This window comes from Silene latifolia, chromosome 11, assembly GCF_048544455.1.
Source record: "Silene latifolia isolate original U9 population chromosome 11, ASM4854445v1, whole genome shotgun sequence".
NCBI classification, from domain to species: domain Eukaryota; kingdom Viridiplantae; phylum Streptophyta; class Magnoliopsida; order Caryophyllales; family Caryophyllaceae; genus Silene; species Silene latifolia.
Window position 1 is genome coordinate 24,019,080 of NC_133536.1, and position 26,744 is coordinate 24,045,823.

General features: G+C 39.0%; 1 protein-coding gene across 1 annotated transcript in view; it reads right to left on the minus strand.

The window, feature by feature from the left end:
• Positions 1-1,212: 1,212 nt before the first annotated feature.
• The window catches only part of LOC141613105 (uncharacterized), a 29,776-nt gene continuing 4,244 nt past the window's right edge, over positions 1,213-26,744 (minus strand). Inside the window, exons 2-3 of the mRNA XM_074431841.1 lie at positions 10,419-12,652; positions 1,213-1,839 (exon numbers count right to left, since the gene is read on the minus strand). Of these exons, the coding sequence (XP_074287942.1) occupies positions 1,213-1,839; positions 10,419-12,652 (2,861 nt within the window). The remainder of the gene's footprint in view (positions 1,840-10,418; positions 12,653-26,744) is intronic.

Sequence of the window (26,744 nt, forward strand, 5' to 3'; positions counted from 1 at the left end):
AAACAACACAAAAGATGGAAACTTTGACATATAACAAGTAAAGGAAAGCATGTTGTAAAGATAAACTAATTAAGCAGCTTGAATATGTAAACAATTTAAATATAAACAAACTAGAGGAGGAATTATACCAATTAAGAGACAAAGTTGCAATCTTGGATTAAATAGAAGAAGAATTTTCACCAATTTTCAAATTACAACCCAATACCAAATGTAAACAATTGAGATTAACTAATTATTAGGTAAATTACTAAGTAATTAATGTTTGATTAGGGAAATATTAAAGCGTGTTTAGGAGTGTTTACATAAAAAGGGAAATAAATTCAGATCTACGGTTATGTGTACACATGATTAAGTGAGGGGGTATTTACAATTTACAAGGAAATTACGCTGAAAAATACAAAGGAAGTCAAAATGTGGAACGTGTGTCCCAGCAGGTGGGTCGGCCGCCGGTAGGCTACCCGGCTGGGAGTCTTCTGTATGTTTGTGAAGTTAATCAATTCATCAGTTACGCACGCCCGGCGGGCCGACCGACGGTGGGGTGCCGGCTGGGAGTGCGCTTGTAATTCCTTCTTCAATACTATGTCTTGACTCAACTCCTTGCTTTCCTAGCCGGTGGGCTGGCTGCTGATAGGCTACCCGATTGGGGACTTCTTGTATATTCTTCAACATTTCTTCCTTGTTCTTCATGGGGAGGGTTCTTAGCCGACGGACCAGCTGCCGGCCTACCGGCAGGGAACCGTTTCTCAGGTTTTTTCTTCTTCTTCTTCTTCTTCTTCTTCTTCTTCTTCTTCTTCTTCTTCTTCTTCTTCTTCTTCTTCTTCTTCTTCTCATGCTAACCTCTAAATCCGTATTCCTTGCTCCCATTCCTCTATTTCCACCCAAAATCCTATAAGACAGACACGATTACATAGACTAGGGAAACGAGATACAAACTGAAAAAAAAGACACGCAAAACCGTCTCAAATGAAGTTAAAATGCATGAGAATAAAGTGGGAAAATGGTACAAATTGATCATATATCAACTGTCTCCTTAGGAGGACCTAGAAGAGGGAATTCTTTAGGATCCACCTGAATACCAGTTCCAGGTACCTTTGTCTTCCAAACTTGTCTCACGGGCGGTAGTGCTATAGTTCTTCTAATTCCTATGGCTCTCTTTCTACAAGCATTAGTTTGGTGACCAATACCTTTGTATTTTTGACAAGTAATAGGAATCTAGTCATAATTAACAGATACAGACACCTCAAATCCTAATTCATGTTCAAATACAATACGAGAAGGAAAGCTCTGATCCAACTCAACCTCCACCATGACTCTAGCAAAGCCAAGTAGAGATTTCTCAAGAGTGGAATCATCTATACGCACAAAACATCCAACAAGACCAACTAACTTCTCCAAACACTTTGCACCCCAGAACATCAAATCTAAACCCACTAACTTAACCCAAATTGGAACCTTCTTAACAGAAATCTTGGAAATTCTGACAGAAGGATCCCATGGTTTCAGAATAATGGGCTTACCATCAAATAGGAACATACTATTTGCTAAGACTAATTTATGATGTTCAGCTTTAGCAAATCTTACCACAAAGAGGCCATTAGGCAGGAACAAAATCTGAGCAATCTCATATGCAGACCAGATCCTTCGCAAGTAGCTATGTAAGACCTCCCTCGGCGGATTAGCCCCCATAACATATCCATAAATCGCCAATTTCCAATACTCAACTTCATCCTTCACATCTTCAACAGTTAATTTCAGGATATTCTTAGAACACTCACCTTCCTCATTTTCACATTCAACAATTGGATCCAACCGAGCCCCAGATTTCCGCAACGGCACCTCCTGCTAATCCTGAGGATCATCCGAAAGAACCAATCCATCAATCAATTCAGTATCAATTTCATCATCCGCTTATAACATCTGATCTACTTCACGCCTCGTGTCCTCAATTTCCTCATCAATAGTTTCGACATGAACATCTCTTACAATCTGTTTTTTGGTACTAGAACAATTTTGATTTAGGTTATTAGAATTATTAGTACTATTGTTAATAATCGATGAACTATTATTATTATTATTATTATTATTTGATTTTTTTTACAATTATTAATTAGAGTAGGAGATTTAGGAGGAGAATGATTACGTTTCTTAGTCATTGCAGGAAAACCAAGGAAACCTAGAAAAATCGGTGAATATTATCTCTCTCTAACTTTCTATCTATTCCATCTTTGAATGCTTGAATGTGTGAATTGTTACTAAATATGAGTTTATATGTGAGAAAATAGATATTTCTCATTTAGGTCAATCGGTTCAGTTTTATCGATTCAGGTATATTCAGGTTCAGGTATCATTCGGTTATTATTGAGTTCGATTCAGTTTTGTTTCGATTTAGATTGATGAATCAGGTTTCAAGTTCTATTTAGATTAGTCATATCAGGTGTTCGATCGATTATCATGTCAATTTAGATGTTTTCAATCGATTTTTCGAGTTCGGTTTTATTTTGCCAAGTGTGGTGATATGAGAGGCACTGGATGAGTGGATGGGCTAGTAGTCGACCTTGTGGTTCCAAGAATATAACCCGAAAAGTCGAATTCGAGGTACTTCACACGCCTTCCACTACCCAAATTATTAGATGGCGGTTGTCGATCAGCGGTCTAGGTAACAATGGGCTCCTCGTTACCCATAAGTTCAGTGTGCTCGATTTCAGAAGAAAATGACTCAGCCTCGGGTGTAAGTGACGAGGTAGCAACGGGTTCACTGCTCCTTCGTGGCAGCAGGGGTATTTGCAGATATTATAATGAGTATTGGGTGCGCTAGTGCAAGATGCTAAAATAAGGGGTACTTTTATCATTTGTAATTGTTATCCTCCTGCACGCGCAATATATAAAGTTTTTATTTTTTTAGTGGATTATTTATAATTTTTAAATTTGCACCTCATTATTATTTAATGTCTCACTCCATTATATTTTGATATGAAACAAAAAAAATTTAAAATGTTAAACTATCAAAGATAATTAAATTAAGCTGTGATTTGTTTTAATGAATTTTTTTTTGTCACAAAGCTAATACTAAGTATGTGTCAAGTTATTTTATACAATAATAATTATTGCATTACAGAAAAATTTAGCAACCTATATTTTAGAGTTTAATGCCAATTTTATTTTATTTTAATGAAAAATGATAATTATAAATTTAATTAAAAGATTAGAGTTTAATTATAAGAATATACTAGTATTGGTGTCCGGCTACGCCCGGACTACTTCTATTTATCATTAAAATTTATTTTCAATTAATTAAAACTACTTTAAAATTATATAACTCATAAATTTATCTTTAATATATTTTTCTAAGCCATATCTTAAAATTACGATGAAATAAATTATGAGACAAATTCACTACTCCCGCTATTAATGTTTTACTTAAATCGATTAGCTAGCTAATTGTTCATATATGCTTTACTTATTATTAGTTTTGTTACTTTTATTACATTCGTTATTAGTACGGTTACTTTCACTACTCCCGCCGTAATTATTGTTACTTTCACTACTGCCACATGAATATTGATAATTTCACTATTCTCGTTGTTGCTTCTATTACTTTCACTACTACTCTTGCTAATATAGTTACTTTGACTATTCAAATGAGTTATTACTAATTGAGATTAGGACTAGAGTGATTGATGCTGAGAAGATGAAGAAAGACATTGTATAACCAGTTATATATAGAGCATTGTACAACAAAGGTATAAAAATCCGAGTTTATATGTATTTTTTTCTGAGGTAATTTAAAGTTCATATTTTTAATGTGTAAATGGATGAGTTCATATACTTTCTAATAAAGTTCATATTCTTTAACATAAAGCTCGGATACTTTATTACAAATCTCGAATTTTATACCATACAACTGGTACAATTGGTTGTATAATCCATAAATTGATCATATTTCGTACATTTTCAGTTACGTTCAGTAATAATTATCTATTTTCTATTTAGAGTGTTATACGAAGTATATTTCTATTTTCCGAGGTATTGTAGAAAAATGACAAAACTACCCTCTCTTGGTAAAGACTTGTGGGACATCTAACAGGAAATATGTGGTCTTGTATCTAGTCGTACACTCTTCTTAGGTTCTATGCCTTTTGTCATCGATCCGATGCTTCTACGTTAATAGTCAAGGTAGTACTTCTTTTAAATTTGTTTTTAGCATAAAAATCAAGAGAGGAAGATAAGAGTATATGCTCAACCAATAAGAAATTAAATATATGCAAAACTAATCTCTTCGATTCTTATAAGTTATTTTGTGTTGAATTAACAGTTGGTCTTTCTTATGACGGGCACTATCCGTCACAAGCTGAATATGGATAGTGTCCCTCTCATAATAAGGCAAGTGGGAGGGCAAGTGGAGGGAAATGGAGCACTCTATGGATAGTGCCACTTGCATATTGTGAGAGGGGCTCTATCCGTCTTCAGCTTGTGACGGATAGTATCCGTCTTCAATGAGATTTTGTGTTGAATTAAATATAATAACTGTATGTTAAATAATTGTATAATTGTATGATGATACTATAATTAATAACATAAGGGTGACATGTTTTTTTTTTAACGAAAATCACCATATTTTGATATTCTCTAAATTTATACTTCAACCAAAACTATATAATATTTACATTGAAATCCCTTGGTCGGGTCCATCACACAGTGTTATCGATTAAAAACTATATACTATAATTAATTGTATAGATTTATTTAATTACATTGAAGTCCCTTACTTTCTGGATTATATATAACTAGTATTGGTGCCCGGCTTCGCCCGGGCTACCTATACATACAATTAAATTTTTTTCATTATATAAATTACTTAAAGTTGCATAACCCATAAATTTATCATTAATATATTTTTCTATAACATATCCTAAAATTACGATGAAATAAATTTTGAGACAAATTCACTACTCCCGCTATTAATATTTTACTCTTATTAATGAAACAATAGTAATAACATTTCACTACTTGCCCGTAATCATTGTTACTTTCACTACTCCCGCCGTAACTATTGTTACTGTCACTACTGCCGCATTAATATTGATAATTTCCCTACTCCCGCCGTAATTATTGTTACTTTCACTATTGCCGCATTAATATTGATTATTTCACTACTCACGTTGTTTTACCAACCACGCACGTTCACTAATCTCGCTAATAGTATTGTTAGTTTTACTATTCAAATGAGTGATTACTATCATATAACTATATTCAATGTTACTACAATTCTTTTCTTTATTGACGAAATTACTTTTACTACTTAGGCATGCAATTTTAAGAGGATTATATATTTATATAAATATATTACATATATGCATTAAATCAAATCGAAAGAATTATGCAATATTATATATTATAGAATCTAACTTGAATTATTTATAAACTACTTATTATATTTTTGTATGTTTAATAATTAACGTCACTATACATCTAATAAACTATAAAGTTTAATAAAATTGCATAGATTTTAAATTTAATACTCCCTCCTATTCTACATCAACTTCTTTCTTTCCCTTTTCATCTATTCAAAATACATTCCTTATTTCCTTATTTAGTAAAATTTTATACTTATTTTAATCACCTTACCCGATAACAATACCCCACCTCACCCCACAACAATACTTATTTTAATCAACTTACCCCACAATAATACTTATTTTACCTCACTCACAATAATACCCCACAATACCTTCCCTCTCTCCAATTACCAAACCCACTACAATACTTTACCTTATTTTAATCTCTCTCCTTAATTCTAGTGCCCCCCCCCATGAATATGGAGGTTTATCTAGAATAGGAGGGAGTATATAATTTTATCATGATAATAATTAATACCATAGGTGTGCATGTTTATACTAATTAATTATTTTATTTTAAGGAAATTGACCATCTTGTATGAGGGGGCTAGTGCAAGTGTTCGCGCTAATGTTGGGAGAACGGAATAATTTCCCATTACCGTCGGAGTGCATCAAGGTTCCGCACTTAGTCCCTTTCTCTTTGCTATAGTTATGGATGAGTTGACAAGAGATATTCAGGATGACATCCCTTGGTGTATGATGTTTGCTGATGATATTGTGTTGATGGATGAGACAAAAGAGGAGGTGGAGAGAAAGTTGGAATTGTGGAGGCAGACTTTAGAGACTCGTGGGTTTAGGATGAGTAGGAGTAAGACGGAGTAGTTGAGGTGTCAATTCAAATCGACAGAGGCGGGGAGATTATTTTCGATGAGAATGTTGTTGAGGAGTCAGATTTATTTAGATATCTAGGATTTATTATTCAAAAAGATGGGGAGTTAGACGGAGATGTGGCTCACAGAATTAAAGCGGGATGGTTGAAATGGAAGAGTGCTACAGGGTTTTTATGCGATAAAGATATGCCCCAAAGATTAAAGGGAAAATTTTATCGCACGACAATTAGGCCTGCCGTACTTTACGGTTTCAAGTGTTTGGCCGTGAAACATTGTCACATTCAAAAGATCGATTAAGGAATGAGGTGATTAGGGAAAAAGTAAAAGTGGCGCCAATAGAGGACAAGATGGTGGAAAACCGACTAAGATGGTTTGACCATGTGAGAAGGAGACCTATGGACGCACCAGTTAGGAGGCTGGAGATTTGGAGAACAGAAAAGGTCCCTAGAGGTAGAGGGACCCGAGACAGACATGGTTGAGAGTGATAGAGCATGATATGAGATTTCTGGGGTTTGAGGAGAGTATGGTGACGGAGAGGGCACAATGGAGGGAAATGATACATGTGGATTTTTAGTATTTGATATTTTTTTTGACATATTTAGTATTTTTATTTAATTTAAAAAAATTAAATTATTTATTCTTCTCTCCTTTATTACACTTTTTTACCAACCACTTTCTTATATATTTTACTTGGTTTACTTTTAAAGTATTCCTGATCCTTAATTCTATTTCGGTTCTCAAAATCGTTTTAATCTTTTTTCTCGATTTAAATTTTAAGTTTTTATAAAAGAAATCCGAAATTCGATTTTAAAACCTCTAAGTTTACTTTAACTTTCCATTACATTTTCGCTCTCCCTTTTGTTTTTCATTTTCCTTTTCTATTCGCATTTTTAGGTGTGCGTTCACCCATGGACGGTTCTAAAAGATGACTCATGTCAACCGACCCCAAATCATTTTGGGATTAAAGCTCTGTTGTTGTTGTTGTTGTTGTAAGGAAATTGACCATTTTCTAGTCTTCTATAAATATTTAGGAAAATTACCAAGCATCTTCTTTCTTTTAGTATTCTTGAAATTGACCATCTTAATTAATTATTTTACTAGTTTAGATCCCGCGCATAAATGCGCGGTATTTATAGAGTTTTTACTTTTATATTACTTAATAATGCTAAATTAATACCTCACTAATTTTTTATATTTCATGTAATTATTTTTTTATATGAGAAAAAAAATTGAACTGTAAAATTATTCAAGAAAACAGAGTAAAATTGAACTGCAAAATAATAATGATATTTAATTAATTGTTCATTTTCTCGTTATTATATTTTTTCGAGAAAAAAAAATTAAAACTGAAAATTAGTCAAAGAGAATTGAGTAACGTGCTGAAATGTATTTTTTAAAAGCTATTTTTTATACCACAAAGCTAATGATTTCAATTTATTAATTCTCTCATTTGTTTTTGTCATGTAAGTAATCAAAACGATTTATAGTTTTATTTATACATAGTATGAGTCAAGTCATTCTCAAATAATAGTATCAATAAAAGATTTAATAGTTTATAGCTTTTATTATTTATATTTTAATTAAAATATTATAGTTTAGTGTTTAGTAAAAATTATAAAATTTGATGAAACACTTAATATTAAATGAAAAAAATTATTTAATGAAATATATTATAATTATTAATTACCTTATTTAGTGAATACAATTAAATTATCAATACTTTCCTTATTTATAAAGATGCTTTTTGGAGGGAAAATTTTGGAGTCCACCTATTCATTTAGTAAATAGGGGATTTTAAGGAAATTGACCATCTTAATTAATTATTTTATTTTAAGGAAATTGACCACGTTTTAGCCTCTTATAAATATTTAGGAAAATTACCAAACTTCTATATAATTTAGTTTTAACTCAAACTATATAATATTTGCATTGAGATACCTTAATCGGGTCCGTCACACGATGCTATTGATTTAAAACTATTTAGTATAATTAATTTGTATAATTTTCTTTAATTATATTGAAGTCCATTGGTTTCTGAATTTAATATATATATATATATATATATATATATATATATATATATTGAGTCCATAAGTCCTATTATGAGCCATTGGATGGAGGGAGATGGAGGGATGAGATGAACCCACCCAAAGTCATTATAGAAGCTAATTAACACATTTTACTAATCAACCTTTAATTAACCACTAATTTACTATATATTTGTTTTCTACCCACCCATTTCTCTCTCATCTCCCACATTTCACTCTTCTCTTCTCTCAAAACCTCAATAAAAAAACCCAAAAAATCCAAATAAATAAAAAACCCAAAAAATCCAAATAAATAAAAAAACCTAAAAAATCCAAATAAATAAAAAAACTCAAAAAATCCAAATAAATAAAAAATACAAAAATACAAAAATCCAAACATATCAAAAACCCCAAAAATCCAAATAAATCAAAAAATCCAAATAAATCAAAAAACTAAAATAAATCATTCATTCCTCTCTTTCTCATTCACCACCACCTAACTATCCCACCCGACATCACCCACCGCCCACCTCCACCGCCACCTCCACCTCCATCACCGCCGTCGGTAAATTATATAATTCGGTTTTTTTTTTTCCAGATTTTGCTTCTCGGTTTTTTACGTCACTTTTTTTTTTTTTTTTTTTTTTTTTTTTTCAGATTTTGTTTTAAATTTGTTGTTTGGGTTTGGTTTATTTTATTTGTTAATTTTTGTTGTTATTTATTCTTTTCAAATCTCTTCTTGTTATACGATTTTTTTTTAAATTTCGGGTTTTAAATATTGTTTTTTTCATCTACGATCTACTAAAATATTTATCATAAAATTTGTTGTTTTAATCTTAGCTATATAAAAATTATTATAATTTTTTGATTTTTAATCTTATATTTCACATTTTTATATAAAAATTATATAAAATGACTAAAGTATACACAGTTATGGACAAACGTTATACACTTATGGACCAAAGTTATACAAAAATTGACTAAAGTTATACAAATAAGGACTAAAGTTATACAAAAATTGACTAAAGTTATACAAATATGGACTAAAATTATACAAATAAGGACTAAAGTTATATAAAAATTGACGAAAGTTATACAAATATGGACTAAAGTTATACAAATAAGGACTAAAGTTATACAAAAATTGACTAAAGTTATACAAATATGGACTAAAGTTATACAAATAAGGACTAAAGTTATACAAAAATTGTCTAAAGTTATACAAAAATGGACTAAAGTTATACAAAAATTGACTAAAGTTATACAAATAAGGACTAAAGTTATACAAAAATTGACTAAAGTTATACAAAAATGGACTAAAGTTATACAAAAATGGCCTAAAGTTATACAAAAATGGGCTAAAGTTATACAAATAAGGACTAAAGTTATACAAAAATGGACTAAAGTTATACAAAAATGGACTAAAGTTATACAAATAAGGACTAAAGTTATACATATTTAGTCCATATTTGTATAACTTTAGTCCATTTTTGTATAACTTTAGTCCTTATTTGTATAACTTTAGTTCATTTTTGTATAACTTTAGTCAATTTTTGTATATTTGTATAACTTTAGTCAATTTTTGTATAACTTTAGTCCATTTTTGTATAACTTTAGTCCTTATTTGTATAACTTTAATCCTTATTTGTATAACTTTAGTCAATTTTTGTATAACTTTAGTCCTTATTTTGTACAACTTTAGTCCATTTTTGTGATCAAAAATAAACCAATAAGTCAAAAAAGTACAATAAAAAAAATTCAATCTCATTTTTGTATAACTTTAGTCAATTTTTGTATAACTTTAGTCTTTTTTTGTATAACTTTAGTAAAAGAAAAAAAATCAAACTTTAATAAAAGAAAAAACCAAAATCCAAACCAACAATACTAGAAAAACAAAAATCCTTATCTAAAAAAAACCATAATATGTAAACATTGAAAAAAGGCCAAAACAAATAATGAAAAAAAAATCGAAAGACATCCCACAAACCAAATTCTCAAAAAATAATAATAGTGTAACCAAATTCTCAAAAAATTTATATATCGTGTGTATAACTTTAATGCACGCAGTGTATAACTTTAATAGACAATATGTATAACTTTTTTTTTTTTTTTTTTTGAAAAAGCACCCCAAGGGTACACTAAATTAATAAACGATCGGCCAGAACAGCAGCGTTCGCAATCGGAGGTAGAACTTCCGACCACACACTCTTACCAACTACTCTAGGAAATAAATGAGCTAAAGCATGAGCCACATTATTGTTTGCTCGACGAGTAAACATCCACGAAATAGACGTAAAGGAACTAGCTAGAGCTAAAATATCATTAACAACTAAAAAGAAAACACTTCGTCCACGCTTCCTTCTATTGAGGGTCTCAATAACTTGAGCGCAATCACTTTCGATAATCACCTTCTCGTGCCCACGATGCTTCGCCTCTTGGAGACCTTTAAGAACAGCCACTGCTTCTGCAACACACGGCTCCCACTCCTCCTTCCAAGCTCGCGCCATGCCCCACATCACTTCCCCGTCTTCATCTCGACACACCACACCCACTCCCACTCCCTCTCCTTCCTTGACTCCCGTATCAACATTCACCTTAACCGACCCCCGTGGAGCTGCCACCCACCTATCCTCTCGCTGAGCCGTCTCACTTGGACCTTGCACCCCACCATTCAGCACTCCTCCAACGCCCCCTCCCTCAATCTCATGTAGTACGTCATGGACCCGTCTGATAATGCAAGCCGGACTGATCCCCACCCCATCAAACACGACCTTGTTTCGGTGCTCCCAGATAGCCCAACAAACCACCATGAAAATTCCTTGTTCTCTGCCCCCAAGCTCCCTCCACCTCGCCTCAACCCAATCACGCACCCTTCCACCTTCGAACTCACCCTCACTCCCCCAACCTATACCTTCCCAGACCTGCTGAGCCACCCAACAATCCCGCATAATATGGAGACTCGACTCAAAATTTGAATGACAAAAAGAACAGAAAGGATACTCACCTCCAATCCGAGATACAATATTCGCTTTCGTTGCCAATGCTTCAGAACACAGCTGCCAGAAGAAGAGTTTGATGCGAGGCCATACCGGTATGTTCCAAAGTCGATTCCAAAGCCACTTCTCGCGCTCCCAGTCAGACGTTTCTCCCATATCAAAGTTTTCCCCTGCAAGCCGACAATAGGCTGATTTTACGGTGTAAATACCATCCCGCTCCGCACACCAATACCATTCGTCAGGGGGACGATTATGGCTAAGTCTGATGCTGGCCACATGAGAACATTCGAAGGGCAGTAGCACTTGGGCGAGTTTTTCCTCATTCCACCCACCAGCCCCATCACCCAATAAGTCCGCCACCATCCAGTGTTCATACCCCTGTGGACACGGGGATAGAACCTTCCCAGTATGAGTACTAGGTATCCAAGCATCGCCCCAAACCCGAGTAGATAAACCATCCCCAATACGTCGACGGAAACCACTAAACACCGCATCCCTTGCTTCAATAATTCCCCTCCACGTATAACTGGGATTTCCTCCAATACTAGCCGACATCAGCTCTTCGTTGGGGTAGTACTTTGCCTTCATAATACGCGCCCAGAGACACTCCGGATTAGTCATGAGCCTCCACACCTGTTTCCCAAGCAAAGAAAGATTAAATAATCTGAAATCTCGAAAGCCCATTCCACCTTTGCACTTGGGTTGACACAGTTTATGCCACGCCACCCAAGACAATCCACGCTTCCCATCTCCATGACCCCACCAGAACCGTGATACCAACGACTTGAGATCGTTACAGAAATTTGCGGGAATTTTAAAAATACTCATCACATAGGTAGGAAGTGAATTGGCCACTGCCTTTAAAAGAACTTCCTTACCCGCCCTAGACAATGTTTTCCCTCGCCATCCCTGCAACCTTTTACTCAATTTATCACGGATAATGTCCGTTAGGACCTTCTTCGAGTGTCCCACGACAGTTGGCAGCCCAAGATACCTTGACTGCTCCGCCACTACCACCATACCGAGCCTCCCAACAATATTGTCCTTTCGCTCCCCGTTCACGCCTTTACTGAAAGATACCGTGGTCTTCTCCAAGTTAACAAGCTGTCCGGACGCATCCTCATACCGCCTGATGATGTTCGTGATAACCTCAGCTTCTCTCAAGTTAGCTTTCAGGAAAATAAGACTATCGTCCGCGAAAAATAAGTGAGAAACCATCGGGGCCGATTGGGAATTTCGAATACCATGAAGAGAGTTGTTAACTACAGCACACTTGATTAGGTTGGAAAACACTTCAGCACAAAGAATGAACAAGTAAGGAGAAAGAGGATCCCCTTGTCGAAGCCCTCTCGATGGTTGAAATTCCCTTGTCGGTGTTCCATTAATAAGCACAGAAAAAGCCACTGTCGAAACGCATTGCATGACACGCTCAATCCAATTCCTATTGAACCCCATGACCTCAAGTACTCGTTTCAGGAAGCACCACTCCACTCGATCATAAGTGTGGACAAGGCCCTCGGGAACTGCGTCCGCGGGATCCACACCAGGCATAATCGACTCGAGGTTCTTTCGAATCGAATTAAGACATATTAGAGTCGCCACCAAGTTTTTGGGAACTTGGAACCGTTCAAGTCAACTTTACACCTTTCATCGAAAAGCATAAAGCCAATCGACTACGAGTGATTAAAGATAAAGACTTGTACCCTATATCACTCGATTTGAATGACTCTCGTAATCCAATGTTATTTAGACGGATCCACAAACCATAGATCTTGAGTAAGGGGTGAGGGTACGTGTTGGGAAGCCCATAAGGACACCCAACCCCGCCCGTCGATAACGGCCTCTACTAAGTCAAGTGTCGGAGTTCAAACAAGGTCATAGCTACTACGATGTATGATATGCAAACGTTGTTTTAACCCTATCATGTGACAACAATTTCTATGTCGTTTTAGATGCAACTAAACGAACTTTGTCAAAGTTGTAATTTAGCATGTGGGTTGATTGATCTAGCAACATTCAAACGAAAGCAAACAAGGCTTAAGAGGGAATGGGGGAGCCGTTGGGATCTACCTATTACAAACCAGGCATTTCATGCCGACGCAACAACAAATTAAAGATACAACTCGATCTAAATACAATTGCTACATACAACCGTACACGACACAAAACACACGGCCGTTTGGCCTTGAAAACCGTGCACATGAGGGGTGGCCCACGGCTCACATGACTCACGGTCCTTGGGTCACTCCTCGTAATGCGTGCTCGCGCTTAATCTCATCGAATTAGACATAGGGCTACGCACCAAAGCATGCATTAGCATAAACCGGGCCATGTTGCTTTAAACAACATGCGGTTTACTACGCTCCTACAAGCATTGGGGAACAACCGTCTAACCAAACAAGACTAAGGTTTTTAGAAATCATTTGACTCGATAAAAGAAAACAAACTTGAAAGATTACAACTCGATAAACCAACGATAAATTACAAACAATGAAACAACGAGAAAACAAACGGTATAAAAACAAAACGAGAAAGGTAAAGAAAACGGCCACCTCACGGCCCAAACCAACGGCCACTCTCACGGCCAAGATGAGGCCAACCTAGTTCCTAAGTTAGATTCATTGGTTAGATCGAATGATTGCGAAAGGGGATAGGAACCAAGTTAGAAAACGAGTTATAAACGATGTTGATTGATTGTCGCATGAGGGTGCATTCTACACGGCCTAAAGGGTCTAATTAGGTCAAATTCGCTAATTAACTTAACTCATCGAGTGTCAATAAGAAGGTGCTAATCACGCACTCTTATACTAGCGAGAAATTAGGTGAAAGAGAGAGATGCATTCAATTATTTACAGAATCGTCGATTGATTTTATAACTTACGTCGAAGCCACCTATCGTGTCTAATTAGGTTATTAAATTAAATTAATGTTATCTAAATATGTCATAGGTTAACAATCAGAGGTTAAACTAACATACAACGGGTCCTAGGGTATGTCGATTTGGCCGAAACAGTAAGGGGGTCGAAAGCGATGAAAGTTAGACAACTCGTTTTACTTATGCCCTACCTTGAACACGAGGATATGTAAATGAGACGGGGGTGTACGACCGACAGAAGTAGCGGTTTCTTTTCCCATCTCAAGTCAACGCGGGTGTTCATGGCGGTACTTTAACTCATACTCGGACTAACTAGTTTCATAGTTAATTTAAAACAATCGATAAACAAAACGAAAACAAACAAAAAACAAACTATAAAAAAGCATAAGAAAACGAAATAAAAAAAGGAGAGAAAAGGGGATTTGATGCACCCTCAACCTACATGTATCGTTGACACCGTCTTGGGTCGTAATCGATGGTAGATTTTGTCTCGAGAGGCCGTCGTCGACGAAGAATAAAGCAAACACGCGTTTTGGAAACTTTCTGGACAGCGATTTTAAAACAGTGATATCTCCCTCGTTTCACGACGAAAATTCGATCTAAAAGATGTTTTGGAAACTAGAAAGAGAGGAGAACAAGGATCTTAAAGCAACCCCTGCTCGTTTTGGGTTATTGGGCACGAAAAACGAGCACAAACAGAACTGGACAGACAAGAAGAAACCGCGAAAACAGAGTGTTATTTCACTCTGTTTTTCGAGGGATTTCGTGTACTCTCAAGGGCAATTTGGCACGTAATTCTTTGTCTAATGTGTATATGGATGTTATGTGGTTAATTAGGAACAAGAAACTCGAGTTTTTATGGAGGTTTGATGGAGGAACGAATGGGTTTTCGAAGAGGACACACAAACAGTTTCAGTTTGTGTGTCGGTTTTGTTTAGGGTTTTTGAAGGATGTTTAGGGTTTGTTTCTGAGGTTTAAAGCTTATGGGTGATGGTAGGATGTATGTAGAACTTAGAGGTATGATTGTATGGTGGAGGGGTGGTATTTATAGGGAGTTAAAATAGGTTAAAAGAGAGGGAGGGCAAATCGGGCTAGCTCACGGATGGCTGCTGTCCATCGACTTTTGTGAGGGTTTGAGGGGGGTTTTCTTGGTGATTAAGCTAGGATAATATGGGTAAGATACTAGGGTATGGGTTAGGGTTAATGGGTATGGGTCTTGGTGGTGTTTGGAGCGGGTTTGGGCTCGGGAATTGGCGGCCAAAACAGGGGCCTGTTGCGGTTTAGTGCGGGCTGCTTGGGGTTGTTTTGAACGAGAATTTGGGCCATGGTATGGGGGTTCGAACATGGGTGGATGGGTATTGGTCTAGGTGGGTTAGTTTACTCGAGATTCGTGCCAATTCGTAAAGGAAACGGGCTCAAAAACCGAGCCAAAATCGAGCTCAAAAACAAGTACTCAAAACGAGTTTCCTTCGCTTTTCAAATCGATTTTTCAAATCAATTAATAAATTAAAATAAATGACTTTTCAAATCAAACATTCTCATAAAATGATTTTTCAAATCAAATATTTATTTCATTTTCAATAAAATAAACTTAAGAAAATAAGTTCAAAATAAAGCTTTAATTTAAATATCATTTAAATTAAATGAATAATGAATTCACTTAAAAAACACATTAATTTTAAATATCATTTAAAATAACAAAATGAACTTACTAAAAACATTAATTTAAATATCATTTAAATTAACAGAATGAATTCACTAAAAACATTAATTTAAATATCATTTAAATTAATAAAATACTTCATCGACGACGCTCATTCCACCTCGTAAAACGAGCTCCAAATAATGACAGTGACAACTAAAGAATACATGTGTCCTATCATCATCGGGTGTTTGTCGGGTTCTCTATAAATTCCAATATCGACGGATACGGGTATCTACAGAGCCCCCACTTTGACTGAGGCTTGGACAAGGCGAAAGTCAAAGTATACCCCAGTCCCTTTCGACCTGAGGATTCTTCGGGTCGTTTATAGTCCATTAGACTTGCGTATATAAGCTCGCCAGCCATAAGAAGAGATCATACCTGAAACTTCGTTGGGGGATTGACTCTTGCTTCTGTTGCGTCGAATTATCATCGTTGGTCATCGACCCAATAAATTGCATAAATGGTGGGTTGAGCCTTATCCTTAGGCGCCTACGTATCCGTTTCTGACGGAATCAAACCCGCGTCGTAGTTCGGCAACTGCTGACACATGCCCAAAGTTTATCATCTGCTGACGTATGTCCAAAATTCGTCATCTGCTGACATTTGCCCAAAATTTATCATCTGCTGGCAGGTGCCAAAATGGGACGGGACTTTCCGAGGAGGTTGCCGCCACTTTCATCATTTGCTTTCAGCTACGGAATTCTTCCATTTCATACTCTTGTATCGAATTGAATTTTTGGTGGATGTCATCCTTTACATCTTGATAATGGTCTCTGAAGCCTACGGCTTCAGAGCCCCCAGTTTGCAATGGCTCTAAAGTCGAAGACTTTAGAGCCCCCAGTTGAAGCATATCCTGCTATATTTGAAACACAAAAACGTACTAGCGATAATCATCACATAAGCACATTTGGATCATCGATCTTGAAATTGGATTATTTTGAAAGATTGGGTCATCGACCCGAAAATTGAATTTGAAAATTTTGAATGATTGGGCCATCGACCCGAAAATTGAATTTGAAAATTTTGTGTGATTGGGCCATCGACCCGAAGTTTGAATTTGAAATTTTGAAAGATTGGGCCATCGACCCGAAGTTTGAATTTGAAATTTTGAATGATTGGGCCATCGACCCGAAATTTGAATTTGAAACGAATCATTTTGATTTTGAACTTTGAGATTTGAACCTTGACTTGAAATGTACCACTACTTGGATCATCTATCCATAATTCGCAAAAAGTTTTTGGAATTTTGAAATTTTGAATTTTTTTGAAATCGAACCTTGATGGGTGAGCATGAAATACGACTCAGACACTCTGTATGACCCGTAAACCACGTGGGCGTAGCCCGCTACCATAAAACAAAAAAGGAAAATAAAACCCTAAGTGTGCACGGGTTTTAATTCAATTATTGACTTGTTGGTGGTAGAAATGTAAATTGGCCATTCCGGCGCCAAAAGATGGCAAATGGGAATCACAAGGTCGCCGAACTTGGGACGGAGATATCGTATGGCATGGGCGTGCTCCCGAGGGCACATGGGAATCAAGATCACTTGGCATTGACAAGGTGGATTAAACTCACAGAGGAACAACGTTGGCTTCGCCCAGACACTAAACACAGGTTAATTTTATGAGAACACTTAGACATCACATATCACTCTTGTTGGGAACATTCTGTCACTCTTCTCCTCGCCTCCTTTCTTTTCAGCGAGTATTCATCATTTCTTGCCACCGCCTTCTTTCTTTTCAGCGGGCTTTTAATATTTTTCTTCCACGCCTTCTTTCTTTTCAGCGGGTTTTTACTATTTTTCTGTTCCCAACACAAACCTACATCTATATGACTCGGCATCTTTGCCTAAACCGTTAGATAAAGGTCATTCCGAGACTTGACACTACTCATCTGAACCTATATCCTCATCCTAGCCTACGTCGAGTGCTAAGACTGAGAAGACTCCTAAGATCGACTCACAAAGGCGACAGTGTGCGAAACGGTTGGGTTCAAAGGCACACTCGGGCTCAGCCTTAGAAGGGAGGCTTGGTCCTCGCTTGAGTGTAAAAGATAGGCTGGGCCCTTGGGAGGAAATGACGATTCCTCCTAAGAAGCGTGCTAGACAGAACGCAACTACCCCTCCTCTGCAGGAGCCTCGGTCACGTGACCCAAAAGGCAAAGGGAAAAAGAAAATGTAGGAGCCTTCGACTCCAAATATATTATTTAATACTACTACTTATTATCTGTTGCTAGTTGTGTTTTTTTTTTTTCTTTGAAGGATGTAATGGGCATCGCCCGATCTTTAATAAGACTTACTATCTATTAAAAATTCCAGTTTCTGCATAAAATTTCATTTTATTCAAAGAAGGGTCGGTTGTACTCTTTTAAAGAGTCGCCTACGTATCTTATCAACGAGAATCAAACCGAGCTCGTAGTTCCACAGACGCGCTACAATCATCGATTTATAACGCACAAAAAAAGCAGCGAAGCAAAAGTGCCGAGGCCTAGACTCGTTCACGAGCACTGCAATTCAAAATTTTATTTTATGACATTGAGAGTGAGTTCTAAGGATAGTATTTCTTCAGTTGATCCAAATTCGTCGGATTCGCAAAGTCATTTCCATCTAGATCTGTCGGTCGATCGCGCCTCCCGATAATATCTTCTTTACTGTAAGGACCGGCCCAGTTCGGCTTGAATTTTCCCCTCGGGTCAATTGGTAGTAAAGCGCGGACGAACTTTAGGACTAAATCCCCATCTTTTATTCCTCGAGGTTTCACCTTCTTGTTAAATGCCCTTTGTATCCTTTTCTGATAGAGTTGAACATGGTGTAATGCATTTAACCGTCGCTCGTCGAGCATAACCAAGGAATCATACCTGGCTTGCAGCCAGTCAGCTTCAGGGACCTGACTTTCTAACAGGATCCTTAAAGAAGGTACCTCTAATTCGATAGGCTGAACTGCTTCCATCCCATATGTTAAGTAGAACGGAGTTGCTCCGGTGGTCGTGTGCGAATAGACGTCCTATATCCCCATAGTGCGAATGGTATCTTCTCCGGCCATTCGCGATAATTGTCGATCATCTTTCGAGAATCACAAAGATTGTCTTGTTGGCGGCTTCTCTTTGCACCATTTGTTTGAGGTCGATACGGTGACGACTTGTGGTGTTTGATTTTATACTTTTCAAGTATTACTAGCTAGCCGGAAGTGAGTGCCATGGTCGCTAATGAGCTCATGTGGCACCCCATATCTGCAAATGATTTCATTCTGAATGAACTTTGCTACCTGCTTTGCTTGTAGAACCTTGTACGATTTCACTTCTACCCACTTCGTGAAGTAATCGATGGCGACTAACATGAAGCAATGCCCACCTGTTCCAGATGGGTTGACCTTTCCAATAATGTCGATTCCCCATGTTGAGAAAGGCCATGGTGATGTCTAAGTGTATAACAGTGATGGCGGCACATGCTGTATGTTTGCGAAGATTTGGCAATTGTGGCAATGTTTGACATATTGGCGACAATCTGTCTCCATCGTTGTCCAAGAATACCCTAATCTCATGATTTTACGAACCAAAGATATGGGCATTCATGTGTGGGCCACACTCTCCGTCATGGACTTCTTCCATGACTCTTTTCGCAGTTGGTGAGTCTATGCATCGCAGAAGGACATTTTGCGCGGTCTTCTTGTACAATTGTCCGTCATTGGTTCTAACGAACTGAGCGGCTAGCATTCGAATAGCGCGCTTTCCGCGGTTATCCATGTCGGGTGGATACTCTCCTGATTCTTTAAATTTCAGAATAGCATGATACCAAGGTTCGGCCTCGGTTTCTTCTGTGTCTCCGATTACATTAACATAAGCAGGTGATGATCTTCGTTCGACACATATCGGCATAGTATCTATGTGATCAGGTATGTTGATCAGAGCAGCTAGCTTTGATAGTGCATCAGCAAACTGGTTTTCGTCTCTGGGGAGGTGCACATACTTGACCTCGGTGAACGACTTTTCTAGTTCTTCGATTTTTGCTTGGTACGGAGCCAAGCTATCACTTCGGGTTTTCCACGTCCCGGCCACCTGATTGATCACTAGGGACGAGTCCCCATGTACTACGAGCTTTTTGATGCCTAACTCGAGAGCACTGTGCAAACCGAGTAGGCATGCTTCATATTCAGCCGCGTTATTAGTGACGTTAAAGTCCAACTTGATCGAAACAGGAACATGTTCACCTTCCGGTGAAATGAGTAGAACTCCTATCCCGTATCCCCTATAGTTCGATGCTCCATCGAAATAGAGGTCCCACGTATCATTGTCTATGTGAACGATATCTTCGTCGGAAACGACCACGTATCCAAAACCTCGCTTTCTTCTATCGGGTTATCCGCCAGAAGTCCGCAACCGCCCTTCCCTTTATCACTTTCAAAGTACATATTTCAGGTCAAACTCGGAAAGCATTAAAGTCCATCTTGACACCCTGCTCGTTCGAATCGGTTTTTCAAACAAGTATTTGATTGGGTCCATCTTCGAGTGGATGCAGACACTATGACTGAGCATGTAGTGCCGTAACTTCTTTGTCGCCCATAATAAAGCCAAACATGTCTTTTCGAGCTGAGTATACTTGATTTCATACTCCAAGAACTTTTTACTAATGTAGTAAATTGCTCTTTCCTCTTTATCGACCGTTTGCGCCAGCATTGCCCCCATTGCAGTATCTGTGACTGTAAGATACAACAAAAGTGGTAACCCAGCCGTTGGTGGGCTGAGCACGGGAGGGGAAGACAGTATTTCTTTGATTTTATCGAACGCAGCTTGACAGTGATCATCCCATACGATGTGTTCCCCGACCTTCAATTTCTTGAAAATTGGCTCGCATATCATAGTTAGCCTTACCACGAACCGACTTATATATTGGATTCTTCCAAGGAAACCTCGAATTTCCTTCTCGGTTTTCGGGTGAGGCATTTCCATTATGGCCTTTATTTTCGATGGGTCCACCTCGATGCCACGGTGGCTAACGATGTGACCCAACAGTTTGCCGGATGTGACTCCGAATGCGCATTTTTGTGGATTCAACCTCATGTTATACTTGCGCAATCGTTCGAAGAATTTGCGTAGTGTACCAAGGTGGCCATCACGCTCCTTTGACTTGACAATCATGTCGTCGACATAAACCTCGACCTCCTTGTGCATTAAATCATGTAACAATGTTGTCGCGGTCCTCTGGTATGTAGCCCCTGCGTTTATCAACCCAAAAGGCATTACTTGTAGCAATAGGTTCCCCATTGCGTTAACGAACGATCTTATGCATATCTTCCTTCGCCATCTTAATCTGATTATAACCGGCGTATCCATCCATAAAGGATAGTAACGCGTGTTTTGCCGTGTTGTCAACCAGGATGTCGATGTGAGGTAATGGGAAATCGTCCTTCGGACTTGCCTTGTTTAAATCCCGGAAGTCCACACAAACCCGAACTTTACCATCTTTCTTAGGCACTCGAACGACGTTAGCCACCCAAATCCGAGTATTCGACACCTTGATGAACCCAACTTTGAGTTGCTTGTCGATTTCTTCCTTGACTTTCAAAGACCAATCTGTGTGCATTTTGCGTAGCTTCTGCTTGACTGGCTTATACCCCGGCTTGATTGGGATCATGTGCTCTGCAATTTCCCTATCAATGCCTGGCATGTCTTTGTAGGACCATGCGAAAACATCTTTGAACTCATGCAACAAATCAATGAACCCCTGTCTTTCGGTGGGACTTAAAGTAGTTCCTATTTTAAGCTCCTGTGGTTCTAAGGTTGTACCTACATTGATGGTTTCGGTATCTTCGATGACCGAGGTTTTCTGTTCGTACTCTTCCAACCCTTTTATCAACTGTAGAGGTGGTTCCATTTCTTCTTCTTCTTCCTCGACCAACTGTTCATCCTCGACCTCAGTCTCAATGTCATTATTAAAACAATCATTTTCAAAATTTGAATTGCAATGTAAGTAAGACAAGTCGTAAGCAAACTGGTTCATCTTATTATTGATTTGAAATTGCGCGAAATGCGCTAACATTTGAGCCAACCGGTCGAGCTCAGTGGCGAGATAGGGGTATTCGGGACAGGCCCCGGAATACCACCATTAGGAAAAGGTGCATAGGAAGGGAAAGCTAGGGGAGGGGTATTTTCAACACCTGACTCCTTAGACTCCATCTTAGGACCTAACTCAGACTCCGACTCAGACTCAGAATCGGTAACATCATCTGGCTTGAACATCTCTCCTTCTCCCGTTGTCAACTTGAAAAGAAGTCCTTTGTTGTCAGTCCACTTGATTGTTTTCCGCCATCCCGTGTTGGTCCTAAGAGGATCCACATCGGTGATGAGGGTAGATGGGTCAAAACGCTCGCTTCTCAGGATCATGCTTACCAAATCTTCGTTTGGTATTGGTGATTTCTTCTCTTCACCGAAAAGGAGACCCATAGCTTTCGTCATTTATTGGATCCGGTTTGGTTTCTACCGCATCACGGTCGAAATGTCTTCGGGATGTAGTAGCAATCTTGGAATACTTCGATTCCTGGGACCATAAGGTTCTTCTTTGGGTCAAAGATAGGTTCGGGGAAGTCCATGCAAGGGAGTTCTTCCCCAGCTTTCACGAAGTGACCATTGAGAGTTAGGTGATACGGTCCCATTTTAATATCTCGATCTTCGATCGTTCTTCCCCTATTTTCCCGTAGATCTTTCTCAGTGGGCTCATATCCAAGCCCGAAGGTTACTCCTTTGGCCACGGGTGGTTTCAACTTGAAAACCTCCTCCTTTCTAGGATATAAAGAGAAACCGAAGTACTTCCCAGTTTTGAGAATTACCTCGCAGACATGGCTTCCCGTATATAGATCCATATTTTCGGAGTTCAGCTCGATTATGTTGACAATCTCGAAACCACATGCGTCATTGGTAGCTTCGACCCTTACTTCGGAAGTAATGTCTCCTCCCGCTACAGTAATTGGCGTGGCGTCAATGGTGACGGTTTTGCCATTGAGTGGGACCTTGATTTTTCGATGCAGCGTTGATGTTACGGCCCTTGTAGCGTGGATCCAAGGTCTCCCCAACAATAAGTTGAAGGATGAGCAAATGTCAATCACTTGGCAACTCACTTTCTTTTCCACTTGCCCAGTCTGTACTACTAGGTCGACAAGTCCACTCACTCGACGCACAGTGCCATCGAATGCCCGGACTGTCTGTGTAGTGGGGATGAAGTCATTCTTCTCCAAGCCCAGAATATGCGCCGTTTTCAGAGGGAGCACGTTGACAGCCGATCCGTCGTCAACCAAAGTCATAGGGATATGCTTGTTGAGACACACGGTAGCAATATAGAGGGCCAGGTTATGTCGAGGCCCGAACGGTGGCAGATCTTCGTCGGAGAATGTCACACCGTTGGTAATCCGAGGCCGATTCTGGGCGATGTGAGTGACCATGTCCGCAGGAGTAGTATTCGACGACACGGTCATGTTCATCAAAGCTTGTAACAAAGCTTGACGATGTTCGAAAGAGCTCAGGATAAGTTGCCAGATAGATACGTCGGCCTTAGTCTTTTGGAGTTGCTTGATGAGGGAAGCCTCGGAGGTCGACCCTTCACCAAGAACTTCGACCACTGCCGGCTCCTTTTGAGGTGCCTTACTCGGGATATCCTTAGCTTTCTCCACACGATATGGGCGCCCGGATCTAGTCAAATGGTTTGACTCTAGGGCATCTTGCCTCACCTTTAAGATTTCTTCTTGGGTGTGAGGAATTGTCGCACCTTTGACGAGGTAAACATCATCCTCGTCATCGGCCCAAACGCCATTGATTTCATTGCTGCTTCGGAGTATGTAGGGAGTACAATCGACAACAAAATCCCCGAATGTAATCTCGTTTCTCGAGTTTGGTAGGAATTCGGAGCAATCTACGAATATTCTTCCGACGAAAACCCCTTTTAGACGACATGGGCGAATCAAGTGAGAGTAATCGACACTATCTTCGGTAGAGACAAAGTTAGTGTGGTCGCCAAACGGATTGGTGACGTTGTTGGGCTTTATGGCCGGGATTGGGAGCGTTCCGTTCTCAATCATATCTTGAATTTCGTGCTTTAGTCTAAAGCACCTTTCGGTATCGTGTCCCTTCCCTTGATGAAAGGCACAGTAGGCATTCGGTTTGTACCATTTGCCTTGTTGTTCAGCAGGTGGATCCGGAGTTGGACCAATGGGCTTCAACTTTCCTTGGGCCATGAGCCTTTGGAGAGCATAGGCGTAAGTGCATCCGATATCGGTGAATACCCTCGGAGCTTGGCGTGGGGGCCTTTTTGACTGTCTATCTAGGAGATTGACAGTTTCAACAAAGTGGGCCGCTGCGGGCGCTTTTGCTTTAGATGACGAAGCCCCTTGGTATCCCTTTGGCTTCTCAGCTTCAGCCATTCGGACATCGTCCTCTACCTTTATCCCGATCCTTATCAATTCTTTGAAAGAACCAAAATTTTGGTATTTCGAGCATTACGAAACAGTCGTAAATTCTTCACGAACTTATCTACCATTTCAACTTCATCAGGCTTCTTAGCTAACTTCACGCTTTCAGCGCGCCATCTTGCGAGGAATTCAGTAAAGCCCTCTTTCTCCTTTTGCGTCATCACCTCCAAAGTTCTTATGTTGGTTTGAATCTCAACATTGTCAAGATAGTGCTTACGAACTCCACCGTAATATCTTCGAAAGTGGGGAAGTTCTTGAGGTCAAGATTGTAGAACCAAGCCTTTGGGTGTTCACCCAGAGATTGGGCGAAAATTTCAGAGAGCATATCAGCAGGTACTCCCTTCAGTGCTAAGTACCCTTTATAGGCCTTAACATGGTGGACTGGATCTTCGGTGCCCTTGAACTTTGGGATGTCAGTGAGTACCATGTTCGTGGGCAACTTATCCTGAACTGGGGCATAGGCCCTAGCATTCTCATAGTGGATGTTCTTCCCCTGGGAGAGCTTCAAACGGTCCTCGATGAACTTGAACCGTTTCTCCAAATCAGTCAGAGGTGGGGTAGATGAGGAGGAATCTTCAACCAGCTTAGACTCGATCACATCCATTCGGGTCATCATGAGGTTCACGGCCTCCGTGAGCTTGTTGATAGCATCTTCCATTGCTTGACGTCGGGTTTTTGGCGGCCTTTCTACAAGAAAACCCCGTACTGAGTCAATATTTAAAGTAAGAGCCCCTGCACACTTAAGGACACGACCCTAACTTGACTTGAACAAAGACTCGACTTGAGATTGACTAACCAAAGGTTCGACTCACGGTTTGATTTAGACGTTGGTTCATTTTAGACTCGACAAAACGACATGACTCAAACTGTCATAACTCGATTCTAAATTCTAATCGGACTTGGTGTGACTAAACCCGTGATTGGGCTAACATAGCCCATGGGTTCGAGTGAAACGTCCATAAGGCCTAGCTTGGACGTTTTTGTGGACTATTCTAGACCAAAAGGTTGACCAACATGACTCAAAGCCCAAGAGGTGAGTTTGGGTGACCCAACAAGGTCGTGTTCTAGACTCTTAGAACGAAACATATCCGGCCTAATATGGCCATGACCCGGACACGACTCGACGCATTTCTTGCTTGGTTGAGGTTCGAGAAACATTTTGGATTGATTTTGAAAAACGAAGGATTGATTTGAAAATGAGATTTAAAATGGGCAGCATGCCGGCTATAAAAGCTTGTTTTGGGCCGGAATTCTAGTCCTATTTGGGCAGCATTCCGCTTTTTTAAAACCATGCTATTTTGAAAATAAGTTGTTCGAAAGTTCGGTTTTGAAAAGGATATGGGAATTTTCGAAAAACAAGACTCGGGAAAACACATTGCACATTGTCATTCTCATGTTATAAGGATGTATGCTCCTAGACATCTCTAAGTCTCGGCAAGTCTTCTACGAGAAGGTCTATGCCCTCCATCCTTTTGCGGTCTTATAGAGCAAGGTGTCTTAAGGTAAAGTACCTAGAAGATCGTCCCCACCCTCAAGAACCACGCGAGGCGAAGTGGAAGCGAGCAATGTGCAGCTTCCTGGCATAGTGGGACGTCGCCCCCCACGCATCACGAAGAAACGCTGGGACGGCCCGGGCAAGTCCTTAAGGGTTTATGCATGAATCATAGCACTATGAGTAATGTTTTACTTTCCAACACTTTCTTTTCAAGTTTCACCTCGGAGGAAAAGACCCTAGAAACACAAAGTAACTAGTCCTCTTTTCCCCAAATGAGTCGCCAAATCAGGACAAGGCCCTCGGAATCTGCGTCCGCGGGATCCACACTGCATAATCGACTCGAGGTTCTTTCGAATCGAATTAAGACATATTAGAGTCGCCACCAAGTTTTTGGGAACTTGGAACCGTTCAAGTCAACTTTACACCTTTCATCGAAAAGCATAAAGCCAATCGACTACGAGTGATTAAAGATAAAGACTTGTACCCTATATCACTCGATTTGAATGACTCTCGTAATCCAATGGTATTTAGACGGATCCACAAACCATAGATCTTGAGTAAGGGGTGAGGGTACGTGTTGGGAAGCCCATAAGGACACCCAACCCCGCCCGTCGATAACGGCCTCTACTAAGTCAAGTGTCGGAGTTCAAACAAGGTCATAGCTACTACGATGTATGATATGCAAACGTTGTTTTAACCCTATCATGTGACAACAATTTCTATGTCGTTTTAGATGCAACTAAACTAACTTTGTCAAAGTTGTAATTTAGCATGTGGGTTGATTGATCTAGCAACATTCAAACGAAAGCAAACAAGGCTTAAGGGGGAATGGGGGAGCCGTTGGGATCTACCTATTACAAACCAGGCATTTCATGCCGACGCAACAACAAATTAAAGATACAACTCGATCTAAATACAATTGCTACATACAACCGTACACGACACAAAACACACGGCCGTTTGGCC